Below are 20182 nucleotides of genomic sequence, written 5' to 3'. Positions count from 1 at the left end.
TATATTCTGAACGATCCTCTGAGATTTCTTTTGTTTAAAGCACGCTCTATTTCGGAGTGAAAATTCGTAAGATTTCGATTTAAGCGACATCAGGTGAGAGAAAGTGAAAACGTTTATTTTCTGCCTACCAGCCGCCATATTTATCCACGATCTGTGCATGATATTTAAGGGAGAATCTTGAGGATGTTAACACTATTCCCATACTACCAATTGCTTGTTCAGTTGTAGGCGCCACTTTTTACCGCAATGAGCTATAGATCAACATCTCGCAACGTCATTCGGTCAGACAGGAAAACTCTTCATGTGATGTGACAAAAGGGTAGGATTTCCTAGGCCTAAAGCGACCAAATTTGGAACATGATATAATTGGCTACGAAGCCCTTTTTTCGATTTTCGGGTCGGGAGTATTTTCCAGTTAGAGTGACAACCTGGCCATTTTCTAAGAACGCCTGGTATGCACAGTACGTAACCATCATTACATTTTGGTGTTGTGGACTTACATAACATCCGAGAATAAACACCTGGGTAATAGAATAATTGTGGAATCGCATTTATCTAGGCTTTGAATTCAGATCGGGCAACGATGGATGCTTATAGGTAGTATTGAACATAATAATTTCTAATGGGTATTTTATGTAGGCACGCGTTTTAACCTGTTAATTCTTTGTTCTGATTTTCTTCCTTCTGTAATGTGAACATACAGAGTAGTGAACATAAGGGCAGTGCATTTCAAACTAATTACTAGTTCAAATTTGTTTGTCTTTACAGGCAGTACAATCTTTTCCTCCCCCCTGTACTCTCGTTAAAATGCTAATTATCTTAACATTAAGGAGAAGCAAATCAATCAGATGTGAATCTTCTTCAACATTTTTATTTGAATCCAAAAGGACCAAATTCTGGTACGTTACAGTTGTGTGAATACTGTAGTATGAAGAAAAGTAGGTTGCAGTTTTTACACATTCAGCTATGCAAATTGTGCTGTGCATAAGTGTCATAAGTCTTATAGAAGGGCCATGTCCCTCCGTCCGTTTCTCGAGGGGTATCAAGTCGATTGAGCATCCCAAAAATAAGTCCAATCTTCCCCGTTAACACACTATTCAAACCGGAGGTGGTAGAAATCAACATTTCCTGTTTCAACGTTGATCGCCATAGGACGAAAACGGTATAGCGACATTTTTTTTTTAATCAATTCGTCGTCTCAGGAAAACATACTATCACCACCCACAAAACTTATCGAAATCAGAAATGGTTGAAATTTCGTAGTACTTTCGGTTTTAACATTTATTTCCATAGAGCAACAACGGTAACTAATATCGATTTTTTTTTCTTTTAAAGAATCTATTCAGCATCTCAAAAATAGGTACTATCTCATCATTAATCTTCTATTGAAGATGGGAGTTGTAGAAATGAACCATTTTCGGTTTAAACCTTATCGCCATAAAACAAAACTGTAATAAATAGCGACAAGCTTCTTTTTTTATTTATTTTTTATAGGTATTCAGCGTTTCAAGGAAAGATACCATCTTGAACATATTACTCTACTAAGATCGGAAGTTTTAGAAATTTACCACTAAATAAGTTCCATCTTTCACTATCCTCTATTGCAGCCAGGAATTACATATTTGTTTGAGTATTGAATTAGCGTAGTTTGGAAATCTACCATAATGTCACAACTGTCAAACGAAACTCACTGCTGTTAATTTTTTTTTTTTTAAATAACGATCTTGCATTTTTTTTTTTTTTTTTTGGTAATGAAAACAACAGTCAAAACATATAGAACAGTTCAATTAAAATTCAAATATAATATGTTTGTAACTAACATTATTTAGGAAATTTTGGGAATCAGTATCATTTGAATATATTCCTGAGCAGCATGATTTAGCTAAAAGTTTGCTACCAACCAAGGAAGGTTCGACTTCCTATCGAATCAGTATTGGGACTTTAGTAAAGGTATGCTCGTTTTGGGTAAATTCATTTTTTGTATGATACTGAACGTAGTTAACCCTTTTAAATTTTACCGAGTATTTTTGCACGATAGGATAGTGTCTTCACTATTCGATTAATAAAGTACCAATAAAGCTTTTTACTTTATTTATTTACTTGTCAATCCTGGAGGCATTGTAGAACACATTACGTATGGTTTCACGACTTTGTGCGTCGAGACATAGGGGATGATGACGCCATAACTTAAAAAACATTTTTTGTTATGTCTATTTTTATAATTTTTTGGTGGGCTTACTTTTGCATTTAGAAGCACACATTCAGTGCACCCCTTAGTATTTTTCAGATTTGTTTCAGATCTTTGCGTTAACACAGGAAGTGTCCAGACGAACAAAAATGTTAAAAAAAAAAAAAAAAAAAACTTTGCGATTTTCCCGCCTCAGATACATGATTGAGACCTGAATGGTACCGTTTGAAAGGCTGTTCTGTTTTGAAGAGAATGAGGTACGAACCATGATCCTAGGATAAATAGGGATGTCTTAGGATTTTCTTTTTCTTTTTTTTAACCTGAGATCCTGTTTTATGTGCGAATCTGAGGTATTGTGGTATGTTCTTAGAATTTGGTAATACCTTACTTTTCAAGATTATTATTATTATTAAGTATTCTGCCTTTCAACAGGTCCTGGGACTAATGAGGATTTTTTTTTTCTTTTTTTTCCAATTTTAGATTTTGGCCTGGAAATGTTTCTTCCACTTTTGTCGATCTCCAGCTTCCTCTTTTAACTCCCAATATTTTCTCCTATCTTTCAAATCAATGATCAGCTGTGTTCTTCTTCCTATTCCTCGCTTCCCTTCCATCTTTCCTTCTATGGTGGTGTGAAGAAGGCAATTTCTTCGCAAGATGTGTCCAATCCAATTGGCCTTTCTACGAAGGATGGTGGCTAAAAGTGTTCTCTTTTCTTCTATCCGTTTTAAAACATCTTCGTTCGTTGCTCTCTCTGTCCATTTTATCTTCTCCATCTTCCTCTAACACCACATTTCGAAGTTCTCCAAATATTTCCTCTCTAACTTCAGTAATACCCAAGTCTCTGAACCATATAGTCCAATGCTCCATAGCTTCTTCTTAAGTCCAATATTGAGCTTGCTAGTTAAGAGTGATCTTTTCTTGTTGAATGCTTCTTTAGCTATGGCAATTCTTGACCTGATCTCTTTGGTGCAGTAAGCGTCTCTCTTCAAAATACTTCCCGGATACTTGAAATGATCGACCTCTTCAAGTTTTCTTTGTTCTACTCTGATCCGTAAGGGCGTGTTTCCACGGGATATTCTCATGACTTTCGACTTTTCCATGTTAATTTCCATTCCATACAGTTTTCCAGTGTCAACTATTTTGTCAATCATCTCCTGTAGTCCTCCTTCGGTTTTAGCTATTATAACCGTATCATCTACATACCTGATCTTGTTAATGATCTGCCCTCCAATCTTGAAATCTCCAACTCCCATTAATGCTTCCTTCATTAAGCATTCACTGTAAATGTTGAATAATTGGGGCGACAAACTACATCCTTTTCTGGCTCCTCTTCCAATCTCCACACTATTGACTTCTCCTTCATTCAAGCGCAGCTTCACTCGTTGTCCTGTGTACAGGTTTTGAATGAGTAGTCGATTTCTCCAGTTGACTCCGATTTCTAAGTATTTTCAGAAGTTTCGTCCTATTGACTCGGTTGAAAGCTTTTCGCCAGTCGATGAAGCACAAACACAACTCTTCCTTTACACCAAGAATTCTTTCTGATATAATTCTCATCAATCCAATAGCATCTCTGGTGCCTTTTCCTTTCCGGAATCCACTTGATCTTCTAACCTTTTACCTATCTTACTTTCCAGCCGCCTATTCAGTATGCGTGCAATGATCTTTCCAGTATGGGAAATCAGGCTAATGGTTCTGTGATCGCTGCACTTCTTTGCTTGGTTTTTCTTGGGCAATGCAATCATTGTAACATCAAGAAAATCCTTTGGCCATTCTCCACTCAGGTAGATCTTGTTAATAAGTAAAGTCAGTACTTTCACTGCGTTATCTTCTAATCCCTTGATCAAATCTACTGGTATGTCGTCTTCTCCATTGGCCTTTCTCCTTCGCATATCTTTGATTGCTTGTACTACTTCACTTTTCAATATACTGGATCCTTTTTCATCATCATCCACCGCAATATCTTTGGGGTGGTTCTTCTGATCATACAGATCTTTTATGTATTCCTCCCAAATTCTAAGGATTCCTTGATGGTCAGTGGTTACATTACATTCTTGATCTTCGATGCCGAATGTTCGTATACTTTTGTTAGCTTTCCCTCTTAAATCTTGTGCTTTCTGGTACATCAGATCATATCTGCCGCGCCGTTGAAGTCCCATTATTTCTTCACATATCTGTTCCATGTGCTATTCTTTGGCTTTGTCTGTCTCTCTTCTAGGTTCATTATTCAGCCTTCTGTATTCCTTAATGTCCGTGTTTTCGCCCTTCTGCGTTCTTCCATCTTCTTAAGCATTGCTTCAGTTATCCATGGTTTTCTCAGTGCCCTTTCCATCCTGCCAGTGTTATTGTGGAGTGTGTCAAGTAGAATCTGTTTAACTTTTCCCCAACTATTCTCTATATTGTCAACCACATCTCCCATTGCACAGAATTTTTCTGCAATTTCTTCTTTCACATCATCGTCGATATTTCTTAGTCGCTCCAAGTTCCATTTTCGATTTCTCTTCCCATTTTTCTTGATCGACTTTAACCAGGTTTGCACTTCCGCCACCAGGAGATTGTGATCCGATTCAATGTCCGCTCCTGGTAGTGTCTTCACGTCTCATACACTATTCCTGAAACGTTGCTTCACAAGAATGTAATCGATTTGGTAGCGTTTCCTATCTTCTGGACTTTTCCACGTGTACAGCTTGGTTTTTCTTTTCTTAAACCAAGTGTTCATCACCACCAGATCATGTTGCCTATAGAAATCGATAGGCATTTGACCTCGTTCGTTTCTTCTACCTAGTCCAAATGGTCCCACTACCTTATTCGCAGCTCCTTCTCCTACTACGCTGTTGAAGTCTCCCATTACTATGGCGTTGGCCTTTCCTCATTCTTCCTGACGCACACTAATCTTATCATACATTACTTCTACTTCATTATCATCATGGCTAGTTGTTGGCACGTTTTGCATGTAGGTTTACAAACATCACGCGGTCACTGCAGTATTCCACTTTGGTTACACTTCTTTCTACTTCGTTCTTCATTGCTATCGCGACACCATTCTTGCTCTTATCGCCACCCGAATAGTATATTCTGTAATTTCCCGATATTATCTCATCTTTCCCTGGCCATCTCACTTCACTCAAGCCCACTATGTCCAACTTTACATTTGTCCATTTAAACTTTTAAATTTTTAAGTTTTTCCTCACGTCGTAGAGTCCGTACGTTCCAGGTTCCTATGCTGAAATTAAAATTAGAAGCCTGAAATTTTGTATACACATTCAGTATGTCCCTTAGTATTTTTTTAGTTGATTTTGAAATCTGTGCGTTAACACGGGGGAAGGGGGTCCTGAGGGGCCCAAATTTACAAAAGAGGAATTTTTCACCAAAAATCCCTATTTCCCTCCTTGGGGACATGATAGGCTCATGTGACTGGTACCGTTTGAAAGGCTATTCTATTCTTAAGGGAATGAGATACAAAACATGACCCTAGGATAAATAGGGATGTTTCAGGAAATTTTTATATTACATCCGGGTCTCTTGGAGAAATCTGGGCATTCTGTGCCTTATTGGTAAATATCCCCCCCCCCCCTTACTTTTAAGATAGAAGCTTGAAGTTTTGTACAAATATTTAGTACACCCATTAGTATTTTTTTAAAAGTTGATTTTGAGATCTGTGTGTTACCACAGGGCGGTCCAGAGGGGCTTAAAGTTTAAAGAGAAAATCCTGATTTTTCTCTAAATTTCCCGCCTGAGGGACATGATAGGGAAGTTGAATGGTACGGTTTGAAAGGCTTATTTGAGGACTATTCTGAAGAGAATGAGGTACGAACCATGATCCTAGGTTAAATAGGGATGATGATGTAGCTGCTTGACTGAAAGTCCTTAATTTACCTAAAAGAAGTCAAAATTAAAAAAAAAAAGGAAGACTGGATAATATTTAAGAGTTGTTGAAAAAAAAAATGGAGAACCGCACAATGTGGAAGCTTCTAATTTGCGTGCAGTGATTTCCAGGGTGGATTGATTTAAATCAGTCTGATTTAAATCACGATATAAATCAAGATTTAAATCACTTGATTTTTTAAATAAAAATCGTTGATTTAAATCGAATTCCGAAATAAATTAATTTAAAGTGAAAATAAGTAAAATCCGGTTTCTGTTCTGTTATTTCGATTATGGAAGTTAATAATCATAATACAATGAGACTCAAATGTACGGTATAGTATGAAAACAAGTGTCATGCAGAGGATGATTAGGGAAAATCCCGTTTTGAACAGGTAACGGAGCAATCCTACTTTCTTCTTTTCGTAACATTGGGTTTGGGTTTTAAAATCATTAACTATTCCAAATAGGAAATCACCATCGACATTTAAGACGAAAATTCTTTTTTGTGCGTGTCTGTTTGTTTGTTCCCAGATAATAGGGCGTATTTAGAGGGGTCCTATCCTCTCTTCATTTTTTTTAATTTTATAACTTTAAGCGAAATTTATGTATTTCATACCTCAAGCTAGTTCTGAGTTTTTAAAAATAAACCCCTGCCAAATATCAGTAACTTTTTTGATAAAAAGTGTCATTTTGATAAACGTTACTGTACTTTTTCCTTAATGCTTAATCTTTTAAATTACGAGGTGATAGGGCAGAGTCTTCATTATTCGATTAAAAAAGTACCAATAAGGCTTTTTTACTTCGTTTTCTTCAAGACTGGAGGCATTTTAGAACACGTTACATGTGCTTTCACGCCTTTCTGCGTTGAGGCATAGTGTGTGATGACGTCATAAATTTAAAAAGATATTTTTTGTTATGCGTATTATTAAGTTTTGGCGGGTTACATTTTGCATTCAGAAGACTGAAATTTTGCACACTCGCTCAGTGCGCCCCTTAATAATTTTCAGATGTTTTCAGATCTCTGCGTGGAAACAGCGGGGTCCAGAGGGGCAAAAATGCTTTAAAAAAATAAAAAAGATATTTTTAACAAAAAATAGCTTTTTTCGTGATTTTCCCGTCTCAGATGGAGACATATAAATGATACTGTTTGAAAGGCTGTTCTATTCTGAAGAAAATTATGTACGTCCTATGCTCCTAGGATAAATAGGGATGTCTCAGGAAACTGTTACCTGAGATCCTGTTTTATACGGGAATCTGGAGTATTTGGGGAATATTGTTTCGCGGGCTTACTTTTGCACCTACGAGATTGAAATTTTGCACATTTACTCAGTGCACCCCTCAGTGTTTTTCAGATCTCTGCCTTAATACAGGGGGAGGGGTCTACAGAGGTAAAATTTAAAAAAAAATATATATATATTTTTAACAGAAAATTCGTTTTTCTCATCCCAAATAGGTGATAGAGACATTTGAAGGGTACTGTTTGAAAATTTGTTTTATTCTGAAGAGAATAATGTACAAATCATGATCCTAGGATAAATAGGGAGGTCTGAGGAAATTTTTATATTACATCCGGGTCATCGTGGGAATGTTCTTAGCTCATTGTTAAATAGTTTCCTCACCCTTACTAAAGATAGAAGCTTGAAATTTTGTACACACATTTAGTACACCCCTTAGTATTTCCCAGTTGATTTTGTGATATGTGCGTTAACACAGGGTAATCCAGAGGGGATCAAAATTTTTTTATAAAAAAAAATTTAAAAAATGCCAATTACTCAAAATTTCCCGCTTCAGGGACATGATAGGAAAATGTGAATGTTACCGTTTCAAAAGCTGTTCTATTCTAAAGAGAGTGATGTATGTACCATGATCCTAGGATAAATAGGGTTGATGCTGTAGTTGCTTGACTGAAAGTCTATAATTTAGCTTTAAAAAGAGCCATATTTAAAAGGGTTAAGAAACAATGTTTGGAGTTGATATAGGTTAACGATTGGGGATAATTCAAAATTCAACCTCAAATACTTTCACTTAAATGGCATAATTAGCATTTAATACTAATTCCTAATGCTTTTTCTTCAGTTTGCGACTTGTATTATACGAGGAGAAAGATTTGATTTAAATCAAAAAAATCGATTTAAATAAAAAAAAATCAACAAAAATGATTTTTTTTTTTAAAAAAATAATGATTTTTTTCCGCCCTGGTGATTTCCCAGAGCAGAACGTTGAAAACGATGTATAACGAAAATTTTTTATCGAGGCAAATGTAGTGAAGCTTCTACAGAGTAGCGACAAACATAGAAAACAGGGAAAAGGCAGTGGGAATTATTTTTAAGAGTAATGGAATTTCGAAAGTTAGTTTTTACGAACATTTGAAGTAAAAATTGTAAAATAATTTCAGATGTGACTGAGTGCTTTTCGTTCTTTTTTAATCGCCAACTTCAAAGTTAGAAACTTATCTATATTTTCCGCTAATGATGTGTAAGAAACTTAGGTTTTGTAGTTGTGCGCATTACCTTTTGTTTTCGCTTATTCAGTGAAATACCATATTCGTGAATCATCCACAAAATGTATTTGATTCGACGATCCAATGGTAAATTAATTTTCGAGGCATGCATATTTCTAACCCTCTTCCGTTTTCGTTCTCACTAGTTTAGATTTTATCGGGGTTTCCTGTCCTGTATTAAGTGAACCTAACCAATCAGGCGAATGAAAGGGTTTTAGAATAGTGTATTTTAGCTTCTGTGCTTTCATTGTAATGTGTTTTAATTCGTAAAGAGGTTTATTTCGGAAGTGCTTATGAGTTTACGAAAACTTCGTATGAAGATGCACATCAACGTATGCATTGGGCCAGTACTCAGTGGGTTGCCAGACTAATTTCGTCGGACTGTTGATCCTTAAGAACCTGAGATACTTCTATAGATATCTTAGTGTACTTTCAACTTTGCGCTTATAATGAAATATTTATTTATTGTTATACATTTATAGCTTCATGTTTTATCATTTTCTATTATAGTTACTCATTTATAATGATATATTAATGATGGTTCGTCTTATATATACAGGGTGTCTCAAAAGTCCCTTGATATAGGGTAATTCTGTTATTATGAGAGCTATAGCAAAATGTATGGGGGGAAACTGTCTCCAAATATGATGTTTTCAGTCTAGAGTGAAGGATTTTTTTTTTCTTTAATCGGGCGAGCCGTTTGGGCTGTACACTCTTTATGCGCCCAATGCTAAATAAAAATGCAACGTTGCCATTTACGTGGACTCACAACATAAAGTAAAGAGGGGCATGTTTGAAATGGGGGCTGGCCATCGACACGTTAGTCTAAAAGCCAAGTCACTTCATTCACTTATGTTGTGGGTCCAGGTAAATGGCAACGTTGCGTTTTTATTTAGCATTGGGCGCATAAAGAGTGTACAGCGCAAATGGCTCGTCTTCACTTTAGATTGAAAACATCATATTTGGTTGGAGACGGTTTCCCCTCTTACATTTTGTTGTAACTCTTATAATAACAGAGTTACCCTATGTCAGGGGACTTTTGAGACAGCCTGCATAGACTGAAGAACATGGTCTTTATCTTCAGTCTAGGCACACTTCGAAAAGGATCTAAAACATAGGACAGAAAATATGGATGGATAAAAATCGTTAAAAAGAATTAAAAAATTGCGAAGTAAAACTTATCTTGTCACTAGAAAGAGACAGGTCAAACAAAAATTAATATTTATACCTGAATAGCTGAGTACATTCGCAGATCAAATCTCGTAGCTTACAATAGTTATCTGGATTGGTATCGCATCTCAAAGACAATAACCACAACATTCCTAATTCTTGTTTGATAGTAAAAACAAAGAAGCAACTGAACGAAAAATTAAAGTATTATTACATTCATAAGGAGAAAGCTACACTCAATTTAGGTAAAGGAGGCATAAATGCGATTTGGAGCAGTCTTTTTAATACTCATTTCCGCTGCAAGTAATGAAGAAAGAAAAAAAAGTGAACAACAAGGAACAGTGACAAGTGAATTACCATTAACATGTGTATCTTTCTGATGATAAGAAGATTTTCTACTTTGCATATATTTTTTTAAAAAATTCTTTTTAATCATAGTTACCTATCCATATTTTCTTTCCTGTGTTTTAAATCGTTTTCGAAGTGTGCCTAGGCCGAAGATGAAGACCATGTTCTTTGAAAGTACTTTCTAGAGGTGTGGTTAGTTTCTTGCGGTGAGTATTAGCCTTTGACTTACATTTTTTCTAATTATCACCACCACCAGTTGCAATACAGTGATATATATTGTAATATTATTTATTCTGATTTTAAAATTATTTTGTGAAAAATGATCCAGCGATTTTCGAACAATATTTATGATACATGAGTTGAAATAAAATTTTATTTTCTTGTTAGTCACTGTTTGAGTCAAATTTTGTATGCTTTTTCAGTGCCAAAACGAAATATTCAAAGTATTATAAAAGTATATTCTTTTAGACAAAACGTGTAAAAATATAGATATTGAGAGGGGGATATAAAAAGTGTCCTAGGTCTTGGAGGCTGTGCCATGGAGACACCCCTGGTAGCACCCCTCTACAGAAATTCCTAACAGAACGGACACAGTGAAATCAAAGAAACGTAGACACTGTGGAAGTAACCAAGTTTCATAAAGTCCAATTCCTGTTTCAATATTGACATTTTCATACGTTTGTTGTGGGGAAAAATCGTAAATGTGATCTCCATCTTATTCATGCGTTGCTGTCCTATACGTTGTTTCTCGTCAAAATCCTTGCGTTTTGGAAGTATGGAAGCAAACAGGTCCTTCTTACTGATGGTTCATTAGCACGTATTACATTGAGTGGAGGAAACTGATTCAAGGGATTGAGCATGTTTCAGACGTTACGTAAGTTTAAAATATTTTGCATGTTGATACTGAAACACACATTCGGGGTCGTAGTCTGTATTTAATCAAGTAATATGGATTTGTGATCGTACGTGAACGATTTCTACAGGATATGGAAACTTTTTGAAGCCCCCTCGTGTGTCGTTGAAAATTTCATAAAAATCGTTTGAAATGAAATCTTTGAGTTTTACGCCACGTTTATGCCGTGTGGGCTAAAAGAACGGTGATGATGAGAAATGAAGGAAATGGTGGAATGAAGAAAGTGGGAGGAAACAGGACACCGAGTACTAGCGGTTTAAAAAACATGCGATTCCTCTGCTCCACCCTGTACATGTGTCGAGAATGAAAGGACATAATCGTATTTCTTTGGGAATGAAGTAGAAAAATTAGTTGCTCCTGAAAAGAAAAAGGAAAAAAAAAAAAAAAAGATTTAAACAGATTACATTCAATTCCATGACTTAGGCGCATGTACTTTCTTGATCTGATGATACCGCAAGCAGCATTTTTGTTTGGTCCTTAATTTTGCATAAAATTTTTAGAGTATTGTAAAATTTTAAGTGTGTGTTGCACTGTAGCTATTCATAATATACGAGCTACAGCTTCATTGTCAGTGAATGTTTATACTCTTCGGTAAGTTTACCAAGTTCTTTCTCTTTCAGTTCAGAAGGGCCAGCCCACCGGATAGCTGATAAAATAGCTGAAAATTTTAGCAACCCCTGTCTTGTAATTGTAAGTATAATTCAAATTAAATTTTACAATACTTCATTAATACATGCTAAAGGTTAAGAATATATTCCCTAACGCCATAATCGAATCTGTATTTTCGCGGGCTTACTTTTGCACCTACAAGATTGAAATTTTGCACATTTACTCAGTGCACCCCTCAGTATTTTTTTGATTTGGGGCTTTGTGGGAATGTTCTTAGCTCATTGTTAGTTTCCTCACCCTCACTACTCAAGATAGAAGCTTGAAATTTAGTACACCCCTTAGTATTTCCCAGTTGATTTTGAGATCTGTGCGTTAGCACAGGGGAATCCAGAGGGGATCAATTTAAAAAAAAAAAAAAAAAAAGTTTAAAAAAATGTCGATTACTCTCAAACGTTTCAAAAGCTGTTCTATTCTAAAGAGAGTGATGTATGTACCATGATCCTAGGATAAATAGGGATGTTGCTGAGCTGCTTGACTGAAAGTCTGTAACCAGGGTGTCTATCAGTCACGAAAAAGTCACGAAATTTAGCTTTCGTTCTATAAAACGCTTTTTTAAATTTCGTTCTATAAAACGTCAAAATTCACCACCAAAAATGTCTATGGTCGGCTTTAGACGCTACCAAATCGCAAGCAAACTACGTTTGTATCGCATGGATGAAAATTCAGCCTAATTCGCACCCAAATTTGCTCTTAAAAATGTTAGGAAATTTTATGATTTGGTGAAGAAAAGGTCACGAAATTTCATTTTGGAATTTTAGTAGACACCCTGATAACCTTTAAAAAGAGCTATAATTTAAAAGTGTTAAGAAACATTGTTTGGGATCGATATAAGTTAACGATTGGGGATAATTCAAAATTCAACCCCAATACTTTCACTTAAATGGCATAATTAGCATTTAATACCAATTTCTAATGCTTTTTCTTCAGTTCGCGACTTGTAATATACGAGGAGAAAGATTTGATTTAAATCAAAAAAATCGATTTAAATCAATAAAATCAACAATGATTTTTTTTTTTAAATCATTATTTTTTCCACCCTGGTTGGGAGCAAAATACAGTTATGATAGATACAGTTTTCCACTTCTTGTGCGACTGGACTGAGAATTGAAGATGGGTCTCCAACTTAGTTCCCATGCGTTAATCACAACGTTAATCAGTCCAAATAGCGATGCACTCTGTCATCCTTGAAGTTCTAGCTCATACACTCAAACCACACGGTCTGTTGTGTGTTTCGACATTAGAGATCATTTCCGACGGATGAATTCGTATGATACATGATGAATCGATCAAATAACCGACTTTATGCCAAAACAATTTCTATATAGGCACAAATGCAATGATATACATAGTGAAAAGAAAGTCACTTTTAAACTGGGTAACGTAGTGGTTAACGTATCTACACTGTAAACTAGAAACCTGAGTCTAATTTTTGGTCCAGTGGAGCATTTTTTTTTTCACTCTTCGTATATCATAAATGAATTGTTGATTTAAAATCAGTTATTTCCTCGCTTTATCATGCATATACAGCACTTTATATATATATCTCTCTCTCTCTCTCTCTCTCTCTCTCTCTCTCTCTCTCCTCAGGATTCCGACCGACATGGATAACCTGGAAAAGTTGCGGAATTTAACTAGAAAACTCTGGAAGTCAGGGAATTTCATTAAAAAGTTGAAAATGCCTAGAAAAGTCAAGGAATTTTAAGTACGGATTTTTATTTCTCACAAGCCATTTTCCTTTTTACTTAGCCGGCTGTTTAGTTGCAGATATTTTATAAAAACAGATAAGTTTTGCAATATATATACTAAAGGTCTGCACGGGCCGGCATTTTTAAGCCGGGCCCGGCCCGGCCAGACCCGAGTCCGAAACATGTTTTACCATTTAGGCCCGAGCTCTGTCATAATAAGGTAAGCCCGAATTACAGAAACTTAATAGTTAACGCAAAATTGTATTTTTATTTACAGCAATTAGAGGTTTAATTCTGCAGTTGTGCTTGACAAATTCTCCAGAAAGAACGGTACAATAAATATTGTTGTACAGTATATTTACAAAGTTAGGCCCGAAAAGGCCCGAGATATATGGTTGTATATTTAAAAATTTACTGCCCGGGCCCGAAGTGATATATGCTTTAAGTGATATATGCTTTGTAGACCCGAGTCCGGCCCGCGGTTTCGGCTTGAGACCGTGCAGACCTCTAATATATACTAGGAAGTCCTGGTTGGAAAAAACATAACTGCTTTTCTACATTATGTGCAGAGTTGTAAATTATAAATCATGACCTGGAAATCCTGAAAAAGAAATGGAATTATGCTGCCCAAATAAGTGGGAAGCCTCTACTTGCACTTAACATAGATTGTTGAGATATTTCCCAGGATCAACACAACTATTTTGATAATGCCAACTATATTTGCGTTATTAGCAATCGAGCTTACGGAACACATTATGAATATTATTAGGTACTTACTTTGCTGATGGAAAAACTGTATTTCTTCAATGCTTATTGTGGAAATATGATACGTTTACCTTCTTAACCATAGAGATTAAGATATTAATAACTGAATTTCTTCTATGTTCTTTTTAAAAAACTTGATCAGAACCTAAATGATGGATGAATCATTTGAAGACTTAACACAAACATAATTGGAGATTACTCCATGTGTAGAGCGCTGTTACAGTTTTAAAACTACTATGCTAACAGGTATAATTTACAAAATTCCCAGAACACACTAGTCCCCATTATCATCATACTGAAGTTCCTTATGACTCGTGGACAAAATGCTTGGTACTAGTGGGTATCTTAAAACCAGAAAAGCGAACCATTAATGGCTCAAGTAGCCACAAGTTTTGGTGTGCAGGGCTTCTGGTTTGATCCCAATTCGCGCCAAGTGGGCTTTGTGGTGTGCAAACACCCAATGCATAGGTTCTCCCATTTTCCCCCCACTTCCTTTATTCCACCATCTCATTCATTCTCATCATCACCGACTCATTTACCGTACGCGGGGTAACCATGAAACACAAAATGGAAAGATTTGATTTCGAATGGCTGACGTGGCACGTTGTTCCTGTTTTGATCCCAAACCTATCAAGTGGATTTTGTGATGGATGGACACAAGGTACGTAGTTTTTGTCGGAGTTCTGCCGTTTCCTGTCACTTCTATCATTCTACAATTATTATTATCTATCTTACCACGATTCTCCCATGGATTCGGTGCATAATCATGAGACGTTAAACGTAAAACTCTTATATCTCTTTGAATTCCATTCAACACTTTTTTTTGCTAAAAATCAAGACCACAGGCTTTGGCTCTTGACTACTCTTTGTCCATCTATGATTTTCATCTCTTCTACAAAAACACTTCTATCACAATATAAAAAGAGTCCTTGGCAACAGACCCTCATATCCTGTTTAGAAGTCATTTATTGCCACTAAAATCTCGACTTAACCATTAACCAAAGTACTTCATCAACGTAAGTACTGGTCAACAGTAACACATGAAGTAGAAATTAACCTTAGGAACACAAGGAGAGAGGAAGGTTGTCAGATCCATAAATTTCTCTTTAACATTTTTTAACATTTCTAATTGGATAAAAAATCTTTAAAAAAATGACATTGTCAGGCTTGACCCCGTTCATTATAAAACTACTTGCTTAGTTTTCAGTGTTTTGTTTTTTCTATATATAAATAAAGAAAGCGTTGTAGGCCTCAGAGGCCCTCCGCTTGGTAGTACTTAGGGGTTATTCACCGCATACGCTAACTGTTACATTCCGGTGTTTTGGCTTTTTATTTTATTTTTATTTTTTATTTATTTTATTTTTTTTAAAACAATTTCAGTATTACAGCATGCAGGGACATTCTGTTTACATTGAAACTATTACTCTTATGCAATGTTCCCATCTATTGTTATAAATATTTAGTTTTTACATTTTTTCTGATTATTTGCTTGTTACATAAGTATTCTATTTTCTGTTAGTGTATTCCTTCAAACTTGTTAACATCTAAATATGTCACTTTATATTATAATCACACACATTGAGAGAGAGAGAGAGTCCAATTTGAATAGTGATGGCAAAGAACTACACTGCTGCAACTCTGGTATCATCATTACCAGCCGTATTTTTTAATCGTAGAATTTACAAGCAGAAGCCTGCAACGTGACTGAAAACATATTTGATAGGAAGTTGTGTTTGTTATTCTGTGACTGTGTCCGAATCTGCAGAAGCATTGGAACAATGGCCAATCGTGCTCCTCGCGAAAGTTCAATAGAAAAAGAACTTCAAGAAGTTTTAAATTAATCTGGCATAAAAGGTAGTGAGCTCTGAGACATTGAAACCAACCTCGCCTAACATCTCATCTATATATATAAAATTGAAAATTAGTATGTTTGTGACTCTAAATCTCCTGAACCACCCGACTGATCTCGATCAAATTTTGTAACATGGATGAGATTCGAGGCTGGGCTGGTTTTAGGCTATTCACTTTGATGGTAGAAATGAGGTTGTGGGGGAGGAGAAGGGGGTATAAAAAATAAATAAAACTTAACTCCTGAACCACTGGACCGATCTTGATCAAATTTTCCGCATAGATGAGGTTCAGGCCTCGGATCATTTTTATGATTTAAATTTGACGGAGCAACGTAGGGGAGAAGAAGGAGGGGGAGATATGTAAAAATTAATTTATATAAGACTGAAAGTGACTATATTTGTAACTTAATAACTCTTGAACTATCCGACCGATCTCAATCAAATTTTCAAGATACATGGGTTCGGATCTGAAAACATTTTTGTAATTTCACTCTAACGGTAGATCCTAGGGAGGAGGAGGGGAGGGGGACGTATGAATAAAAATTAATAAAACCTAATAACTTTTGAACTACTCAACCAATCTCGATCAAATTTTCAACATATATGAGGGTCGGGCCTCGGGTGTTTTTTATCGTTTCACTTTGAAAAGCTAACGTAGGGGAGGGGAGAGATACATGTAAAAAAAATAAAAATAAAAATGACTGCCTTTGTGACTTCATCACTCTTGAACTACTCGACCGATCTCAATCAAATTTTCAACATACATGAGTTTAGGGGGAGGGAGTGAGAAATTTAAAAGTGATCAAAAATGACCGATATTAGTGTTGAATCCATAGTTTTCGGTGTCGATGAAAGAAACAGTGACACTTTTGATGCTGTTTCAATGTAAGTTCAGCCCTGATAGTTAGGGAGGGGGAGGATACAACGTAGGAAAGGGGGATAAACATTTAAAAATGATCGAAAATGACTAATATTAGTGTCGAATCTATAGTTTTAGGAGTAGCTGAGATTCTGATGCTGTGTGCCATAGTTTTCGGGATCATTCAGATGAACAGTGACATTTCAGATCCGGTTTAAATCCAAAATCAGCCCGCCACTTGGGGGAGGGTGAGAAAGAGATACATAAAAATGATCGAAAATGGCCACTATCAGTGTCGAATTTATTGTTTTCTGGGTCCCATAGATGAACAGTGATACTTTCGATCCAGTTTAAACCCAAATTCAACCCCGCAACTTGGGGGAGGGGAGGAAGAGATATTTAAAAATGATCGAAAATGACCGATATTAGTGCTGAGTCCACATTTTTTGGAGTCGCTAAGATGAATGGTGACACTTCCGACGCCATGGCCCGCAACATGGGGAGGGGGAATATGTATATATATATAATGGTCAAAAATGACCGGTATTAGTGTTGAATCTATATTTCTTGCGGTCGCCGAGATGAACAGTGACACTTCTGATGCTGTTTAAATCCATTTTCAGCCCTGACACTTGGGGGATGAAGAGGGGTGATATACATTAAAATGACCGAAAATAAGCAATATCAGCGTGCATTTAAATTATTTATTTCAACCTAGCGAAACGGGTAATATATGCTAGTACTATCTATTTTTTGCGGAAACTGAATTTGAGAATCTCTCACCGTTTAAAAGATTTCAAGGGTGGTCAGAATTATGCCTTTTAATATTCATGATGCTGTATGGCTGTTAGTTTGCAGCACTGACAGACAAGCTGTAGCTTGTTTGCTTACGTTTTACATGTTCATTCCATAGGTACAAAAACCTGAAATTGTACTATTAAAAAAAAAAAAATGTAACTTTATGATAGGTTGACAACACTGCTCCTCTAATAACATTCCCTATAGTGCCCAATGAAGGTCCCTCATACTGTCTATCTTTTCGCGAAAATATAATTTAGAAGAATTTCCAAGAATAACGGGGATGGAAAGTATAAAAGGTAAACTCTGAATTAATTGGAAAACTGAAATATTCCGCACTCTTCCCCACTCCACCTCACTCTACCTCACCACGAGTCTAGAAGAAGCCTTTGCACACGTACTACAATGTACTAAGTTGCTATTGATCTGTATGATAGTTTTTCTATAAAAACAAATGAAATAAATAGGTCATAGTTACTGACATAAATAAAAAAAAATGTAACGTAAACAATTACACACATACAGTTGGCAATACTGTACTTACAAACCTAGTAATGATGTAGAATAAAAATATATGATGGCTTAGATTTCTCAAGTTCACAACAAACAATATAAATTAGTCTCCGTGAGAAGTAATTCCATTTTAGTTGTAGGCCTCAGAGCACACCTCTTGCTGTTTAATGTAACCCAAAAATACCTTGATGTTCCTGGAGTTAACACTCATGTAGCACAAATGAACCGATAAAGATAAGTGAAAGAACTACTAAACTACTGGAAGACAAGCTGAAACGTTTCCTCGTCATATTAAAAGAAATCGAATAATTTGTAGACACTATAAAATTCGTGCCAAATGTCAAAACGAAAATATTGAGTAAACAGCCGAGATGTTACTTCAGAACTGACGGGACATATAGGCACGCGCATTCTTCTGGAGATTATTTGAACTACTTCCACAGTGAATACTAGATAGCTCGTTGTTCACTGAGTAGTGTTAGGCACATAGGCCACATTTTTACATTAAACCAAACTTTTTCACTTTTGGCACTTAGCACCGATTTTATTTTCAGCCTACATTTGTAGAGCAGAGTTTGCAACTACCAATAAAGAAATTCTCCTTTCTAATAATGTCTAATTATGGAAAATAACTTTTGTGGTGATTTATAAATGATTTACGCGATTATTGTTAACAAATTTTGATATAATTAGATTCTAGTCATTTTGTAAATTAGCTCTTTCGGTCGTTGTGTTTTGTCCTTGGTTGAAAGTTTGAAACGCATTTCTCTTAATATTGAAGACCTGTGTAATGTCCTGAACATTATGTTTTAAGGATTTCAAGTGCTTCAATAGTCCCGACTATAGTAGCATTGCAATGTTGGATAACTCTTAGAGGTTTCTTGATTCTATGCTAGTGTTACTTGTTTTCCCAAAGCCTGTTTTGTGAATTATCACACGCACGTTTACTTCGTAAGCTGCACATACAGAGCTACTGCCAATAAAATAATTATTCTAAGAGGTACGACATTTTTCCTACAAAATATATCAGCCTAATTGTAATTATTATTATTATTATTTTTAAAAAGTTACAGTAATATTTAAGGCATATAGAAGTAGAGAAAGGAACACATTTCCAATCCGTGCTAATATACTTCATGTTGTTTTTGGTTATAATAAACATAGAAGTATTTTCTAGGATCAATATTAACAGACCAATATCATATCCACGAAGAAATTAAATATCGACTGAAAGCAGAAGATTCATGTTATTTTTCAGTTTAAAATCTTTTGTTGTCGCGCATTCTGTCAAGGAATTCGAAGCTTAAAACTATATTTAAGCCATTTGTGTTGCATGCTTGCGAAACATGGTCGCTTACTCTGAGGGAAGAATGTAGACTGAAAATATTTGAGAATAAAATCCTGAGACGAATATTTGGACTCAAGAGGAACGGGATTGAGGAATGCCGTAAACTTCATAACGAGGAACTGCGTAATTTATACCATTTAGCAAACATTGTTAGGATCATCAAGTGTAGAGGATTCAAATGGGCAGGTTATGTAGCTAATGGAACAAAGAACGCTTTCAAAGTTTTAACTGGAATTCCAATTGGAAAACGGCCATTAGGAAGACAGAGGCACAGTTAGGAGGACAATATTAAAATGGATCTCGCAGAAATAGGAATACAAAGTAGAAACTGGATCCAGTTGCCTAAGGACAGAAGTCAATGGAGAGCTTTTGTCAACGCGACATTGAACCTCCGAGTTTCATAGTCGATAAAAGTTAGTTTGTTAGTTAATATGTATTTTCATTCTACGAAACCTTTTGTCTAGCATTTATGAGATATTTCTTTTACATTGTTTTATTGACAAGAAACTGTGTTTTTTTCTTCTATATTTATGGTCAATTAGAAATAAATAAATAAATAAATAAATAAATAATAGGGAAACAGTTACCTTTTTAGTTTTCTTAAATCTTGAATTGTGTCTCCCTGTTAGTGTGAAAATTATCTGAAAAGCCTGTTTCTCAAAAGTTGTTTTGTTTCATCCTTTAAATCTTTCCAAAAGTTGGCTTCGGTTTT

At 35.7% G+C, this 20182-nt stretch overlaps 1 protein-coding gene across 1 annotated transcript in view; it reads left to right on the top strand.

Moving 5' to 3' along the window:
* Window positions 1-20182, top strand: part of EMC8-9 (ER membrane protein complex subunit 8/9) — a 104796-nt gene that overhangs the window by 46128 nt on the left and 38486 nt on the right. The window contains exon 3 of the mRNA XM_081746442.1: window positions 11604-11673. Within this exon, the coding sequence (XP_081602568.1) occupies window positions 11604-11673 (70 nt within the window). The remainder of the gene's footprint in view (window positions 1-11603; window positions 11674-20182) is intronic.

Source organism: Thermobia domestica, chromosome 18 (assembly GCF_964235325.1).
Source record: "Thermobia domestica chromosome 18, izTheDome1.hap1.1, whole genome shotgun sequence".
NCBI classification, from domain to species: Eukaryota; Metazoa; Arthropoda; class Insecta; order Zygentoma; family Lepismatidae; genus Thermobia; species Thermobia domestica.
This window is presented reverse-complemented; position numbering and strand designations above follow the sequence as displayed.